This window comes from Xenia sp. Carnegie-2017, unplaced genomic scaffold, assembly GCF_021976095.1.
Source record: "Xenia sp. Carnegie-2017 unplaced genomic scaffold, XeniaSp_v1 HiC_scaffold_6, whole genome shotgun sequence".
Classification (NCBI taxonomy): Eukaryota; Metazoa; Cnidaria; class Anthozoa; order Malacalcyonacea; family Xeniidae; genus Xenia; species Xenia sp. Carnegie-2017.
In genome coordinates this window covers 20,870,281-20,886,382 of record NW_025813526.1, presented here as the reverse complement: position 1 = coordinate 20,886,382, position 16,102 = coordinate 20,870,281, and the positions used below count along the sequence as shown (strand labels likewise).

Genomic DNA, 16,102 nt, shown 5'->3' with positions numbered 1-16,102 from the left:
TCAATTTCATGCCGTGTGCGACATGCACAGTTGTAAGAAATAGCCAATCTTGTTTCTGTGCTTGCCGTCGTCGACATGAAACTGGTGATGTTTGTCAAATAGCCTGAAAATTAGCTAGATACGATGGTTAATATCGTCCATTCTTTTTCTTCCGAAACAAGTTTAACTGTTTTCAGTTTGTTTGTCCAAATGTCTAAAATCAAATAAGAAAATAGTAATGTATCTTTTTGTGAAAAGACAATCCTTGCACATTATAATGTTTTTCTCTGACTTTAGTCTTTACGTCTACTTTTGTGTCTACTTTTTTGTTTCCATTAGTCTTCGTTTTTTTGTCAATCTTTTGTTTATCTTTGTGTATATCTTTTTGCCTTTATTTTTGTCTACCTTTTTGTCTATGTTTTTGTCTACCTTTGGGTCTACCTCAGTTTCTATACCTTTGCGTCTCTCTTTTGTTATATATTCGCTTTATAATATGAAGAGTTATATCACAGGAAGAAGAAAGTCTCACAGGAAACCCACAGGTTTCTATTCTGGGTCCTTTATTATTCCTAATGTATTTCAACGACTTGGCTAATGTGATACAATCCCTTAGTTAGGTGATGAGGACTTACAATATAAAGGAAGTTTATAAATACCTTGGCATAGAAACAGACAGTCTTAATCTGAATCCATTTTAATAAATGCTGCGTCGTTTATGTTCAAAATAGTGCGCAAAAATGATAAAAAATGAATGAATCAAAATACCATACATACTTAAAAAGTAGCATCAAATTCCTTTGGCACAAAAGTTGTACTTTTTCTAACTTCATCTTGTTTTTTATGTCAAAGGTAATATTCAAAGCCATTCATAAAATTAATGCATGTACGGAATTCTTTTAATATTTAATAAACCAAGAGGTAAGAGTCTAACCTTTTCCTATGCTAAGAGATGAATTCAATTATGTCTTCATTGTGATGTTGTTATCTTTACAATAGTTCAGAAATATTTTATGATTAGGATAGAGATGTCACAAAAAACCAATAAAATCACACTTCAAGTCAACTATTGTTTTGATCGACGAAAATTGAAGTCAATTACAAAAGGTAAAACAAATCAATGTTTAAAATAATTATTAAAGCGTATTATATTTGAGATATAGAAACAAATTTAATGCTAATTAAGGGTTTCAAAATCTAGTACAACTTGATTAACAGCGGGTAAAACAGTGCTCTATGCTTTTATTTCTTCCAAATTCTTCACAGTGTAGTTAAACAACTCGATCGATTTCAGCGTAGTGAGCGTACACTTGATGATCTTTGCAAATTTTTTGTAATGAAAATATCTTTCAATATGTCTTAAAAGAACTGGTCATCTTTGAAATCAGCCGATAGTTTGAAATTTGCATGATTCAGCGGCAATGATTGATCTCCACGCTAGGAGGTATAAATGTAATAAGTTTCTTGACTGGGATTTTTAAAGCACTGTAGCTTCTATATTATACATATGTAGTTATTAATTTATTATGTATTTAACTATGAGACATGAAAATGAGACATCACCATGAAATATGTGATAGTCAGTCAACAAACCAGTAAAATCAAAGTGAAGCACCTTTCATGTTGGTGGAAAAATGCTCAAAGGTGAAAGAATGCGACTTTCACCAAAATTTTTCAACGCGCTTGCATTTCACTCATTTTCCTTCCAAATCACAACAAACAATATAGCATTCCATAGCTAGAACCTAATTGTCTTTTTTTAAATATTTAAAACTACAGTTATTTATTCAGTAATTTACACACATCAGCACGTAAAAGTTGGATTAACTTTTTTTGAAACACCCTGTATCAAGAACTTAGATCCCCAGATCGTGGGGTTCCCCTTTGGATAATCAACTTAAATGTATATTTTATTAAATACGTGTATAATTTACGGAAAATAAAAAAATAAGAATCAAAGGAAGATATCAGAATTCAGCCCTTTAATAACACCATGACAACTCGTAGTGTATAGCAAGTCTACCAGTGCTATGAAAATAAATATTTTGTTGTTCAATTACTTTTTCGTTACTCAGTACACTACATATGAGATAACAACAGTAAATATGGGCCAGACACACATAATTAGAGTAAAAGCCCCATTTTTCTTGGCTACATCACTACCTAAAACATACATTAAGATGAATTACATTGTCAGGTGGTCACCAATGCCAGGTCTATCAAAACGCTTGTCAGCAAAGAATTTTTATTGTGTTTAGTCTTTAAAGAAAGGAATGGATTTGTGGCTCCATTTCAAGGAAGAAGATGCTTTGTTAGCCCTGGCTTTTGGGTATGTTTTCTTTCTCCTTTAGCTGACCAGCAACAATTGTATTTTCAATTTCTGTAGGCAAAGGTTTAAATGGAGTGTTTGTTTGGTTCTTTTTGTTGTTTAATAAGAAAAATCATAACTTGTACATTATCTACCACTGGCTTTGCTGTTTAAATATACAAATTTCTGTTCATTGTGATAAATGGTGAAATTTAATTTGTATTTAAAAGAATTGTGTGTGGAGAGAAGGTCAATAGTTTGGTTACTTGATTCAACATTTCTTTCTATTTGCGGTTGGGGATTTACACCTTAATTGTTGTGACAATGTTCTTTTTTCGCTTACATTTTAATGTAGTAAATGTCATTTTTAATTTATATTTGATTTTCTTGGGATCAGAGATAACCAAAACAATTTGTATTGTGATTTTGTGGTAAAATCATTTATGTAGCTGTGAGAATCTGTTTCAAAGCAATGTAAAGTATAAACTATAGCAAAAGAAAGACATGAATGTCATAGCAATGAAAATGACTCATTACTGTCCATATCAGTAGTAAAGACACCAATAGAAATGACTCATTTATTGTTCTTATCAGTTGTAAAGACATTAGCAAAACATGTCTGTTCATGTCATTCACTCCTAAACATGGATACATACTTTAAAGGAGGGTGTTGCCCTAGAAATATATTCCTAATATAAACTTTTTATATTTTGTACACAATTTCTCTAATGTTCAAATAATGTTTTGGAAAAAAAATAAGAAGTTCCTTGCAAAATGAAATACAAACCGTTACACACAATGCCAGAGCTCTTCAAGATGCCTGAGGAATAAATGGCATAGCAGACTCTTTATTTTGGGTAGGAGGCACATATTCATATATTCAAGTTCTGCCATATTAAGTTCCTTTTTAATCCATTTTTCTCAACGGATTAAGACATGCATATATGAATTTGTGCCCCCCCCAAATTAACAAGTATCCTGCGCCACTGCTGGGATTTTTTATATATTAGTAAATCTGGTAGTCGGACAGTTAAATGCGTCATTTTCACTTCTGTTATTGCTATGGCAATGATATCCTGCTTTTTCTTCTTCAGGTTAATTATAACTTTTACTTTACCTTGCCTTGTTTGAACTATAAAAAAGTATTATTGAATCAATCATTAAATGAATAAATCAATTATTAACTAAATATTTCCTCCATAGTAAAAAAAACAAACAATGTCATAACAATTAAGGTGTTTGTCTCCAAATCAAGTATGATTGAATCAAATAACAATAACTGCATGTGCATTTTAAACAACCACAATTCTCATAAATAGAAATTATATTTTCTAAATTATATGAATGAATAGAAATAAATATTGAAAAGACTGTATTCATACTTATATAGCAAAGCAAATCTTGTGGGCTTTTCAGCATTTCAAAAAGGGATGTTACATGATCATGGTTGCTGTAAGATCAGTATTTACTCTCATTATACAAGAAAATGACCCAACAACATTCATTTTAAGAAACTTCACAACTTCTGAATAGTTAGACATTGCAAACTAAACTCATAAATATACTTTGATAGTTCCATACAAGTTTCTTAATAAAAACTGTTCCAGTAAATAAATGACAGTTGAAAACTTGAAAATACAAATGTTTGAATATTGTCAATAATATATTTATACCTTTTATAAATATACAACTGTTGTTATTTGAACTTTTGTTAAAAGAAATCTACAATACAACTGTTTGTAATCAGCTTTAGTAAAAAGAAGACATACCTAAAATGAAAAGGGAAATTGATTTTCTTCTTAATTGAAAATGAGCTACAAATTCATTTCCTCTTCTTCTATCTCCTTATGCGCTTTCACAAAGACAGGAGTATTGTAGCTTCTACCAAATAAAAGATAAATGGAAGTCCAAATGCTTCAGTTTCAACATCTATAGTTTGTTTATAACCAAATGAAGATTGTATATTATTGCAGTACAAGTTCAGGTCCAAATGCTTTCGTTTGAATTTCTATCGCTCGTTTATAAAAATCTTTTGCTTTTTCGTACTCTTCCATAGTATGGTTAACCGAACCCAGACTGTTGTACGTTTTCGCAATATTAACATGGTCAAGTCCAAATGTTTTTGCATGAATTTTTATCGCTCGTTCATAAAAATCTATTGCTTTTTCGTACTCTCCCATATTACTGTAAACCAAACCCATATTGTTGTACGTTGTCGCAATATTAACATGGTCAGGTCCAAATGTTTTCGTTATAATTTCTATCACTCGTTCATGAAAATCTTTTGCTTTTTCGTACTCTCCCATATCATTGTAAACCAAACCCAGATTGTCGTATATTTCCACAATATTAACATGGTCAGGTCCAAATGTTTTCGTTTCAATTTCCATCGCTCGTTCATAAAAATCTTTTGCTTTTTCGTACTCTCCCATATCTTTGTAAACCAAACCCAGATTGTTGTACGTTGACGCAATAATAACATGATCAGGTCCAAATGTTTTTGCTTGAATTTCTGTCGCTCGTTCATAAAAATCTTTTGCTTTTTCGTACTCTCCCATATCTCTGTAAACCAAACCCAGATTGCTGTACGTTGTCGCAACATTAACATGGTCAGGTCCAAATGTTTTCGTTTCAATTTCCATCGTTTGTTCATAAAAATCTTTTGCTTTTTCGTACTCTCCCATATCTCTGTAAACCAAACCCAGATCGCTGTACGTTGTCGCAATGTTAACATGGTCAGGTCCAAATGTTTTTGTTTGAATTCGCATCGCTCGTTTGAGAAAATCTTTAGCATTTTCATATTCTCCATTCTCACAAAGCAATACACCCAGCTCGTTGTACGAAAATGAAACATTAATATGATCAACACCTAACACTTTAGTTTGAATTTCTATTATTTCATAAAGTACTTTAGTTGCAAGTTTATAGTTGCAAATACTTTCCAAAACATCTACAAAATATTTGGCAACTTTCCAATTTCTTTCATCAAGTTTTTGTTTTGATGATTTTACATCGATCAACTTATTTAGGAAATGTTGTAATGATGAATTTGTTATGAATTTAATTAGATGTGGAATTATTTTGATTTCATCTTCTCTGTCTTTGAAATGATTTAGTGTCCAAGCAACTTCGTTTTGTTTACAGCCAAAGGTTTGCGATGAATAATTTATGATGGCTTCGTGTACAACGCTGTGCAGGCGGATGTCGTTGTTTTCCGTTTGAAGGAATAAAGAACAATGCTTTAATTGAAGACAGACATCTTCTGCAGATTTTTGTGGATCAATGCTTTTAATAAATGATATTATAACGTCTTGTGGTAAGCTATCGGAAGATATTATTGAGAAAAGTTTAAAAACATGTTTCAACAAGATTGATTCTTCAGCATTTTTTTGAACTGCTATCATAACAGTTTTCATTCCTAAGTAAGATGTGTTGATTTTATGAAAATTGGCATCCATGTTCTGTCGCTCTCCTTCATTCAACTTATCAAAATATTTCTCCCACGTGAATGTCGGATTTACACTTTTTACACAACCTACGTAGGAAGCAGCATTTGCCAGGAACAACGGTTGACGATCTAATTTGTCTGATAAATCCTTTAAAAATTTTTCATCTTTATTATTAATATCAGAAAAGACAAATAGAAGTTGTCGACATTCTTCATCATTGATACCATGACTGACTGAAATGTGTTTATTTAGATTTCCATTTGGTGGTATAGCATCTGTATTTTGGACAGTTACTATAATTTGTCCATTTTTCCAACTATGATCACCAACTTGAGGTAATAATGGATAAATTTTATGAAGTTCAACCACGTTATCTACAACAATCCACCATGTTTGCCAAGATTTCAGTTGTTGTTTCAGCAATAATTGAAAATCTTTAATTGTGTCTTTGCTGCTTTTTGCTTCTTTTGAAATATTTTCAATGACAGTTTTATCATTGTTTAATTGTTTACAAAGGTCTTCATAAGTTTTCAAAAGAGAGTCGATATCTTTTCCTTCGAGTGTCATTACAAATGTCGTATTCTTTTTCCAGTCAAACGAGTTATACATTTCTTCGCAAATTTGTCTAGCTAATTCAGATTTACCACTTCCAGGATTACCAGAAATATAGTAATATGTTAGTTCATTATTGTTAGTACTGCGCAAGTTATTGAGATCTGCTGTGATTTGATTAAGTAACTCTGTACGTTTAACCACATCGTGATTTGGTTTGCAAGGAAGTTCTTGAAAAGAATTAAATGTGTTTCGTTGACATTTAGTTTCATTAATTTCAGTGAATGGAAATGCTAGATCTTTAAATGACTTTTCAATATCACAAAGCATTTTGTCAAATTCAGTATCAGATTTTCTTCCTGGATTAACATGGGTAAAATCGTTTCTTACATCACGAAGTTTTTCCACAGCAGCTTTAACTTTCGGGTGAATTTTTGTTCCAATTGAGTGGGTAAACAATATTGCTTAACATATTGTCGTGCAATCCCACTTACTTGTGTCACCATCTTTAAGTTTTGACAAAATTTTTTCATCACGAAATATTTTTTTTGATCTTTCAATGTTGAACAATTTTTGACCACTAACGTTTGTATTATCCCATTCTCCGTTGGATTTTTTGCAATTAATGTCCCACTCTTGGATAAATAAATCAACAAGTTTCTTCGTAACAACATCTGAAAGTATTTTCTGAATGTAGTAGTTATTCCTTTCTTCTATCGACTCCATCTAAGGATTATAAAAGAATTAAGATGAACATGGATATAGTTTATTAACCATAATTTATGGACAGCTGAAATTTGTTAAATATTATCATTTCGTAAATTTTCAGTTGTATATGAAAGTAGTTAAAGGAGGTGGTAGCTAAAAACAACCCTGTGAATATTTGTGTTTAAATTTGTCCTGCATTTAGGCATTTCTCTGGAAGTTAGACAAGTTTCTAAAAACGTTCATAAATAATAATACCGTGTATGTCTCCATTTTCATTCTACCGTGTCGTGAAGAAAAGTGAAGCAAGTTTAGTTTATAAGCTTTAGTTTATATAAGTTTAAAACTTATGTAACGACTGCGTAAAGAAAAATAGACCAGGCGGAGAAAGGTTATCGTCCCCCAACGTGGGAGTTTACTTGAGTAGACGTTTTGCTCAATATTGGGGCGTTGATTTCAAAAAACGATGTCATACGGGCAATTTTTGGGGCTTGAAGCCTTCTTTTCATAAAAATTGTTATTTTAGCTTTATTTCCCATAGACGTACACTTTGACATCGTAAGACTTTTAAATATATCAAAAGAACAAACAAATAGTAAAGAAGGCCCAGAAGAAAAATAGAAAAACTTTTTACCTTGAGATTTGCCTAAATGTTTAATGCTTTTTGGTGAACGTCATTTCCAGGCGTACCTCTGCAAAGGAGTTTTTTGGAAACGAACTTTACCAGAGGCACCAGGGCCACGGGAGCAGATGGTTGCCCCTTTTCACATTTTGAACAAATAAGAGACGTATATCTTATTCCCGATATGCAAATTCCCCACTTACAGATTCTTCGATTTTTAACTGATTCAAAGTCTTGTTAGCTAGTGTGTCTTTAATTCAGCTGTAATTTAGCGCGTTTTTCATAAAACATTTTGATTAATTTCTAAGGACGAAATAAACATTAATTTTGAAGGCAGAGAATGTAATGTGTAAGTACTGTTTACTTTGAAAAATTTACATGTTAAATTAGTAACGTTTTTGTTATGAGGAACATAAAACTTAGCGTTTGTGGGAACAGCAACTACACAGTGGAATTTTGCTGGCAGAATTTTTCATCGCTTGTGTTGAGTCATGTTCATAAAGAACAAAAATACGTTTAAGGAAATATAATGTACATAGTTGTGTTTACCAATGTATACGTTCCCATACGGTTAACACTCAAGAAACACTTATTGACGTCATATATGACGTCTTTATGTACTATATATAGATTAGATATTAGATAGAACAACTATTTGACCAATGATAATATTTGTTATTTGTAATGAATACTATATAAATATTGCTCTTTAAAACAATAAAATCAGTTCGTTCAATAAGTAGAAATTTGGAGCAATGCCACGTGATTTACGAGCAAAGAAAGATGCAAATAAAAAGAACAAGACAATTACTGATACGAGTGGTCAAACCAATTAGCATCAATTTTCCATTCTTAAGAAATTGGTGGACAATTGACACACGATAACGAAATATTAGAAAGGGAAGATGCCACCCCATCGTCTAGCAGTACTGACTGTGACCTGGGTCGTGAAACATCAACGGCGAATGTTGATCCATGGATCAAAGTTATGAGCGACTTCAACGATGGCAAAAAGCTTCAAAGTAAAAATAAAAGACGATTTTTCCAGTCCAAATGGCTCAAAAAATACGAATGGCTTTCATATCACTGCGAGAAGAGGGCAGCATTTTGCAAAACGTGTACAGAATACAGACAAGCATACAATATTCACTATTCATCTTCACTCCATCTGCCACTGGTTTCTGTAACTGGAAGAAAACCGTAAAACGTCTAACAGATCAAGACCTAAGCGCAAACCACAAAAATGCCACTAAAAAGAAAAGAAATACCCAACCTACATTTGATTTGCAGATAAGTAAGCCATGTAAAAGAGCACAACGTCTGAGGCGACAAGGCTTGGTAGCCCATTTTAATACATCAAAAACACTTCTTACACAAGGTGTGGCAAGGTGGAGTCATACAGACGAGGATTCGAAAATCATTCAATTAAAGAAAGACAAAGCCATCGATCAAGAACAATAAAATCTTCTTTTAAAAGAAATTCAATACATGTCTCACAATATTTTAGTTGAACAAGAAGAAAGATTGGTGCTGAGTGCTAGAAAAAGTCTTTTTAATGAAGTAGTAAATTTTATGCCATAATTTCCCATGAATCAAGTGACATTTCAAAAACTGAACAATTATCTATTTCTGTTCGCCATTGAATGTAAACTAAAACGTTTTAGAAGATTGTATTAGCGTCATGCCATGTGACGAGGGTTTATCATCTGAAGATCTTTTAAAGTATGTTAAAGATATATTGGTGCATTGCAATTTGCATCCTCAAAGAATGGCTGCTATGGCATTTGATGGAGCTTTACAGTTGGTGGTGCTAATAAAAGATGAAGTTTGCAAACATGCGCTTTATATTCACTGCTTTGCCCACTGCAACGAGCTGGTATTCAAAGATGTTTTGTCGCTTTCGAAAATGCTTGCTGACGCCCAAGACTTATGCAAAAACTTGTATGTCCTTGCTGGTGTAAGCCCAAAAATAGGGTTTTACTTTTTCAAAACACCCAGAAGGAACTGTCATAAGTTTATATTTGACAATGTTAGAATTATGATAGTTTGCGAGAAGAGATATTCAATAGTTAAAAGATATGTATATAGTTCAGTTTATTACGTCATTCATTAATGTAAATTAATACATATTTTAGAGAGCACATGATCTTGTAGACAGTGGGAGTGCAAGTTGTTAGTTTTAATTATACTCTTTTATAATTCTACCAGCAATCGTCGACGTGTTATTTAAACAGGTTATGGAGCCAGGACGTGGAGGTAATTTAATGATATAGAAGATAAAAATTTTGTCCTGTTAACATTACGAGAAATTTTGTTGTCTCATATAACAAAGCGATCATGGCGGAAATAACAAGGATTGATAAATTGTCAGGAAAGATTTACCAATCTTGGAAATACAATGTTAAGTTAGTTCTGATGGAAAGAGGATTAGACAAGAAGGAAAAGAAATTCCTCCTCCTGTTACGGCGACGATTGCGACGAATGCATTTCAATTGAGGTCGGATAAGGCCTACTCTCTTATAGCTCTAAATGTAGAAAAACATTTACAAATACATATTTCTGGAACCACAGATCCGCTCATTTCATGAAAAAGCTTAAAAGCTCAATTTGAATTTGTTTCGGTCGTACAAATAGTAAGACTGAATCGGAAATTTTATGCTACGAGCATGGAAGAAGGGGAGATTTGCTGAAGCATATCACATATATGACCACATTAGTAGAACAACTGCGTGAAATGAATGTGGAAATTCCGTCAAAGAAATTCGCAAGGGTGCTATTAGGTAGACTACCAGAGTCGTACGAGAATTTAATCACGAGTTTAAACGCCAAAAAAGTTGAAGATATGGATTGGGATAATATAAAAGGATCGTTGATTGAGGAACATCTTAAACGTAAAGAGAAGAAAGAAAATAAAAAAGAAGACAATGCATTATACATGAGAAAAAAGGAAAACTACAATCGAGGAAAAAGGCATGACTTTGGAAAAGTCAATGAAAGGCCTAGACGAGAAATTTCACAACACAGCAAATCAAGATGGAACATGGGAAGAGATGAAAAAAAGGTGTGATTCCAATAAGGGAAGAAATGTTACCTGTTTCAGATGTAATCAGGTGCTACCCATAGCAAGAAATTGTCCGTTGAATACAACCAATAAGAAAGAAGGAAGTTCATGTGTTATTGAAGGCAGTGATGTTGCTCTTATTCATAACATTAAACCCTCTGAAGAATGATTCATCGATTCCGCTGCAACAAAGCATATGACTCACAACAAGGATTTGTTTGTGGACTATGTTGAATATCAAACACCAACCAAAATATATTGGGGAGACAACACTGTGATACATGCTTTTGGTGAAGGTCTGGTAAAATTATTATACAATGTTGAGTTGCACAAAGTGTTGTATGTGCCAAAGCTTGCAAAAAATCTACTCTCCGTACCAGCAATGATTGCCATGGAAACCAAAGTCCAATTTGATGAAAATAAATGTATAGTATCAAAGAATAATAAAGATTATGTTATTGGCGAGTTAACAGATGGTATGTTACGTACTGTGAAGGATCCTGAATATTCTCAATCGTCAATTGATACATCTCCTCAAATATGGCATCAAAGGTTAGGCCATCTCAATCATGATTACATAAAGAAAATGATGAAGAAAAATATGGTGAAAGATAATGGATAATGGAAGAAACGAGAAAGCTGCAAACAATTGTGAAGGATGCATTGGCGGAAAGATGCACAGGAATCCTTCTCCTAAAGCAAGTCAACACAGAGCTACTAAAGCATATGAAGTTGTCCACAGTGATGTATGTGGCCTCATGCAAGTTGAATCGAAGGGAAGCAGTCGACATATGGTAACATTTATTGACGACTATTCACGGTTTGCAGTTGCATATTTCATCAAGCGCAAGAGTGAAGTACTCGCAAAGTTTAAAAATTTGTTAATAATATGAAAAACCAGAGTTCAAACAAACAACATGTGAAGATCTTAAGGAGTGACAATGGTGGGGAATACACATCAAACGATTTCATAAATTATTGCGCTAACGAAGGAATAAATGAAGAATTCACAAGTCCATATTACCCAGAACAGAACGGAGTGGCAGAGCGTCTCAACCGTACAACGCTGGAATTTGCCAGGTCAATGATATACACTGCTGCATTGCCATTGAACTTTTGGGCCGAAGCTTGTAATACCTCCATTTATCTTCATAATCGAAGTGCACAGCTACATTAATGAACAAAACACAATTTGAATGCTTATTTGGAGAGAACCTGATCTTTCAAACATAAAGGTGTTTGGATGCAAATGTTTTGTACACGTCCCAAGCTGTAATCGTCAGAAGCACAGCTACATTAATGAACAAAACACCATTTGAATGCTTATTTGGAGAGAAGCCTGATCTTTCAAACCTAAAGGTGTTTGAATGCAAATGTTTTGTACACGTCCCAAGCTGTAATCGTCAGAAGCTTGATCAAAAATTAAACGAAGCAATCTTTTTCGGATATCCCTTGGGCACTAAAGGATACAAGGTATTCGACTTAAACCGAAACCGTTTTACAATCAGTAGAGACGTAGTATTTCTTGAGTACAAATTTCCTTTACTTAACAATCACAGCAGAGGAATGTCGATATGTTAAGCGATACCGTCGTTCATATGGACGAAGAAGATGTAACCTCAGAAGAAAAACAGGATGAAGGAACCAACGAAAATGCTGATACAACTGATCCAGTAGAGCAAGCGACACAGTTTCAACAAAGGATGACTATAAATGATGATCAATGCTCAAGCAGAGAAGATGCTGAGCAAGTGGGAAAACATGTAGACATACGAAGACATACGAAGATTCATTTATGGAAGATGTAAGGAATTTAGGACAAACAAGAGAAAGAAAAATCCCTCGTCGATTTCGTGAAGACGCATATCAAGTTGCTGAATCACTGATTTCAGACATAGATAATCTTAAAAGCGTTAATGAAGCACTGAATGGGAAGCATGCAAAATTATGGAAGAATGCCATGACAGAAGAATACTCATCTCTTATGGAGAATAACACTTGGGAATTGGTTACACCATCGAAAGAGAAGATCATCATTGGTTCTAAATGTGTTTTTAAGGTAAAGAGGAATGAAAATGGATCCGTTGACAGATGCAAAGCCACACTGGTTGCACAAGGGTACTCACAATCGAAAGGAATAAATAACGAAGAAGTATTTTCTCCTGTGGCCAAATACACGTCTACGACAAATGCTTAGAATCTTGAAATCCACCAGATGGATGTCAAAACAGCGTTTCTAAACGGCAATATAGATTACGAAATTTATATGTCTCAACCAGATGAATTCGTTGATCCACGGAAACCTAATCACGTATAAAGATTAAATAAAAGCTTTTATTGCCTCAAGCAATCGACTCGATGCTGGTATGATACGCTTGATAAATATCTATTAATAATTGGTTATCGAAAGAGTGATGCAGCCGGATGTATATATGTTAAATCAGTAAAGAAGGACAATGGGCACATTAAGCATTATGCCAAAAATTCAGGATGGATGATCGTGGAGAAGTTTATTTCTCATTGGGCATGCTGATCAATCGTGATCGCAAGGCAAAGACAATAACAATAAGTCAACGAAATTATATGAAAAAGATATTGACAAGATTTGGTATGGAATCGTGCAAACCGATGTCCACACCGATTGAAAATGGCAAGAAATCTCATGAAGTGCAAGAAAACGAGGTTTGTTGATGTGCAGACATATCAACAAAATATAGGATGCTTAACATATTCATCAGTAATTACCCGTCCCGATATCGGAGCAGTTGTAAATGTCCTATCTAAATACATGGCAAAACCAAGCAATGATCATTGGATCGGGGTGAAGCGTGTTCTTTGTTATCTAAAAGGAACGTTAAATTATGGACAGAAGGATATCACTGACGATGACCCCAAATTAGTTGGTTTTTCAGATTCCGAATAGGCGGGAGATATAAATTCGAGAAGATCTACATCAGATCACGTTTTTAAACTTTGAGGAAACACAATGAGTTGGTCAAGTAAGAAGCAAGCTACTGTTGCCAAATCTTCTACTGAGGCGGACTATGTCGCATTGTCTATAGCAACGCAAGAAGTGATTTGGTTGAGAATGTTATTGAGCGATTTGGGATTAACCACGAAGACGCCCATCATTATTTTTGAAGATAACCAAGTGCGCTAGAGTTGGCCAAAAACCCAAGCCACCCCAGCAGTACTAGACACATAGATGTATGTCATCATTTTATTCGTGAAAGGATTTCCTCAAAGGAAATTAAAGTGGAATATTGTCCAACCGAAAGGATGATCGCTGACATAATGACAAAAGCATTGCCCAAGGCAACATTTGAAAAGTTTAGAAATCTATTAAATGTTTATTTAGTTTAAAGACGAAATTTCTCGCACAACCATCAAGTGGGAGTGTTGATAGTTTGCGAGAAGAGATATTCAATAGTTAAAAGATATGTATATAGTTCAGTATATTACATGGTCATGTTGACACACTGGGAGGGCAAGTTGCTAGTTTTAATTATACTGTTTTATAATTTTGCCAGCAAGCGTCGACGTGCTATTTAAACAGATAAGAACGATAGTTATTATTCAATTTGAATAACTGTATAATTTGTTTCCGAAAAATACAGCAGAGTGATTAACTATAGTATTTGAATGAAAGTCATCTTCGGTTGAATTGAAATTTCTATGCTCAGTGCACATAAATTTATCATGAAAATCTTTAACAATTGATCATTTCATAGTTATATGAATCAAAAATACAATGATAACATTTGCACTAAACACTAATGTTGCAAATATATCTTGTTTAATTAGTATAAATGTGGGAAAAGTCGGTATTTTCACAGTGTAAATTAATCAAAATTTATCTGTGTTTGAAAATCCCACAAAACTTAAGAATTGTTATCCATATAAAACAAACGTGGCGTGGAAGTAATTTATAAGTTATATTTAACTACAATATCCGTGACATCAAAACAAAAGAAATTGATACATGTACAGAAAACATTAAATCAGAAGGTTAAAATACACCATTACATAAAGGGAGAAAAGCTTAAAATCAACATACCTTCACAAATTCAGAAAGATTAAAAACGACGCAACCAACTACATGATGTGTTTGCTTTTGCTTGATAATAAAGAAATTGAAATGTTAAATGAATGCTTGATTTTAATCACCTGATGTTTTTATTGTGAAATATTGAATTCTGGTCATACCCAATTAAATATGAATTGCAAATTTTTTATTTTAGCTATTACTGAAGTAAACACAAAGATGTTTTAACTTGGAAGCTTTATGCCAATAAACCTTTCATAGTTTACTATTATTTATTTCAATTATTGAACATCCTGACTTACATGCAAAATAACTGAAATAATCATAAAGGAAGACGGGCAGCCAGCCTTTTACAAGTAAGATAGCTAAAAAATTAAAGATTTATAATTTAGAAAGTTAAGAAAATCGATAAACAGAGCTTCTCTGAATTTGTCAGCGTTCCAACTTTGAAACGAGGTTAATGAAGTTTTATCATTTTGTAAGCTTTTGATACGGATAAACATATAATTTGATAAGGGCGTGAGAAGCAAGTAAAAGTTGGGGGGGCTCAAGATTTTAGGGGCAGTCTTTGTTTAAGAAGGGAATATCAGAGTAATTAATCTCGAAGTCTCTAATTTAGAATAATTTTGTCACATCTCAGTAATCATAGATACTACAAAACTGATAGCGTTTGGACTTGACACTTCATCATGCAAAGTTTTGTCCTTTTGTGAACTTTTGACGCAAACAAATATTTTAAATAGTCTATCTTACAACAAGTTGAACAAATATAGACCAGAAAAAAATCACGTGTACTATCACGTGAAGAAGTTATCTTTTCACTCCAATTAAGCGCAATTTCTAAAGACATACCTAGCAAAACGTTTTTATGTCATCATCTGTGGTACAAATAAGATAAAGAGATAGATGACTGTATAAAAGAGGAAAAAATGTCTTCTTGATAAAAGCATTGTTAGATAAAATTAAAATAATTCCGCATTTATGAGATGCATAACTGAAATTCTGTGACGTGTCATAATTTTGATTCATCTTGTTGATATTTTAGCCCTGCCGTACCAATGTTGTTTGAAAAGACTAGCGAAATTAATTACTGGTGATAATGCAAGAAAGGTAAGTATTTTGAAATGATAAATTATCCAATGTGTTATTGGGAAAATCCCACCAAACTCAACAGACGTATCAATATAAAACATATTAAGCGCGAATTCCACCACGAAAATGACAATCAGGTTTTTTATGACAAATATAACAAAATTCTAGGCATAAGAACAAACAATTACACTCTGATAGGTAAACTTTATAATCAACATACCTTAACAAATTTAGAACGATTAAATAAGACGCAACCAGCTACATGATGTCTTTGCTTCTGTTTGATAATAAA

General features: G+C 33.2%; 1 protein-coding gene and 1 long non-coding RNA gene across 2 annotated transcripts; one reads left to right on the top strand and one right to left on the bottom strand.

Annotated features, from left to right (window-relative positions):
• Window positions 1–293: 293 nt before the first annotated feature.
• On the top strand, window positions 294–921 carry LOC124458450. Its single transcript, XR_006953192.1, has 2 exons — window positions 294–521; window positions 829–921. It is a non-coding gene; the product is annotated as an uncharacterized LOC124458450 (long non-coding RNA).
• Window positions 922–3,392: 2,471 nt separating this feature from the next.
• LOC124457312 lies at window positions 3,393–14,769 on the bottom strand. Its single transcript, XM_047007588.1, has 3 exons — window positions 14,731–14,769; window positions 5,680–7,011; window positions 3,393–3,416 (listed from the first exon to the last, which is right to left on the bottom strand). The coding sequence occupies exons 2-3, from the start codon at window positions 6,613–6,615 to the stop codon at window positions 3,393–3,395; spliced, it is 960 nt and encodes a 319-aa protein (XP_046863544.1). The 5' UTR covers window positions 6,616–7,011; window positions 14,731–14,769.
• Between the last annotated feature and the right edge of the window lie 1,333 nt (window positions 14,770–16,102).

What these genes read in the sequence shown, in the direction of transcription:
- LOC124457312 (XM_047007588.1), bottom strand. Translation starts at nt 6,615, where the DNA reads ATGCTTTGTGATATTGAAAAGTCATTTAAAGATCTAGCATTTCCATTC. An exon ending in TGAAAACTGTTATGATAGCA is followed by an intron (nt 3,417 to 5,679) that starts GTTCAAAAAAAT and finishes ACTTTTTTATAG; the next exon opens with TTCAAACAAGGCAAGGTAAA.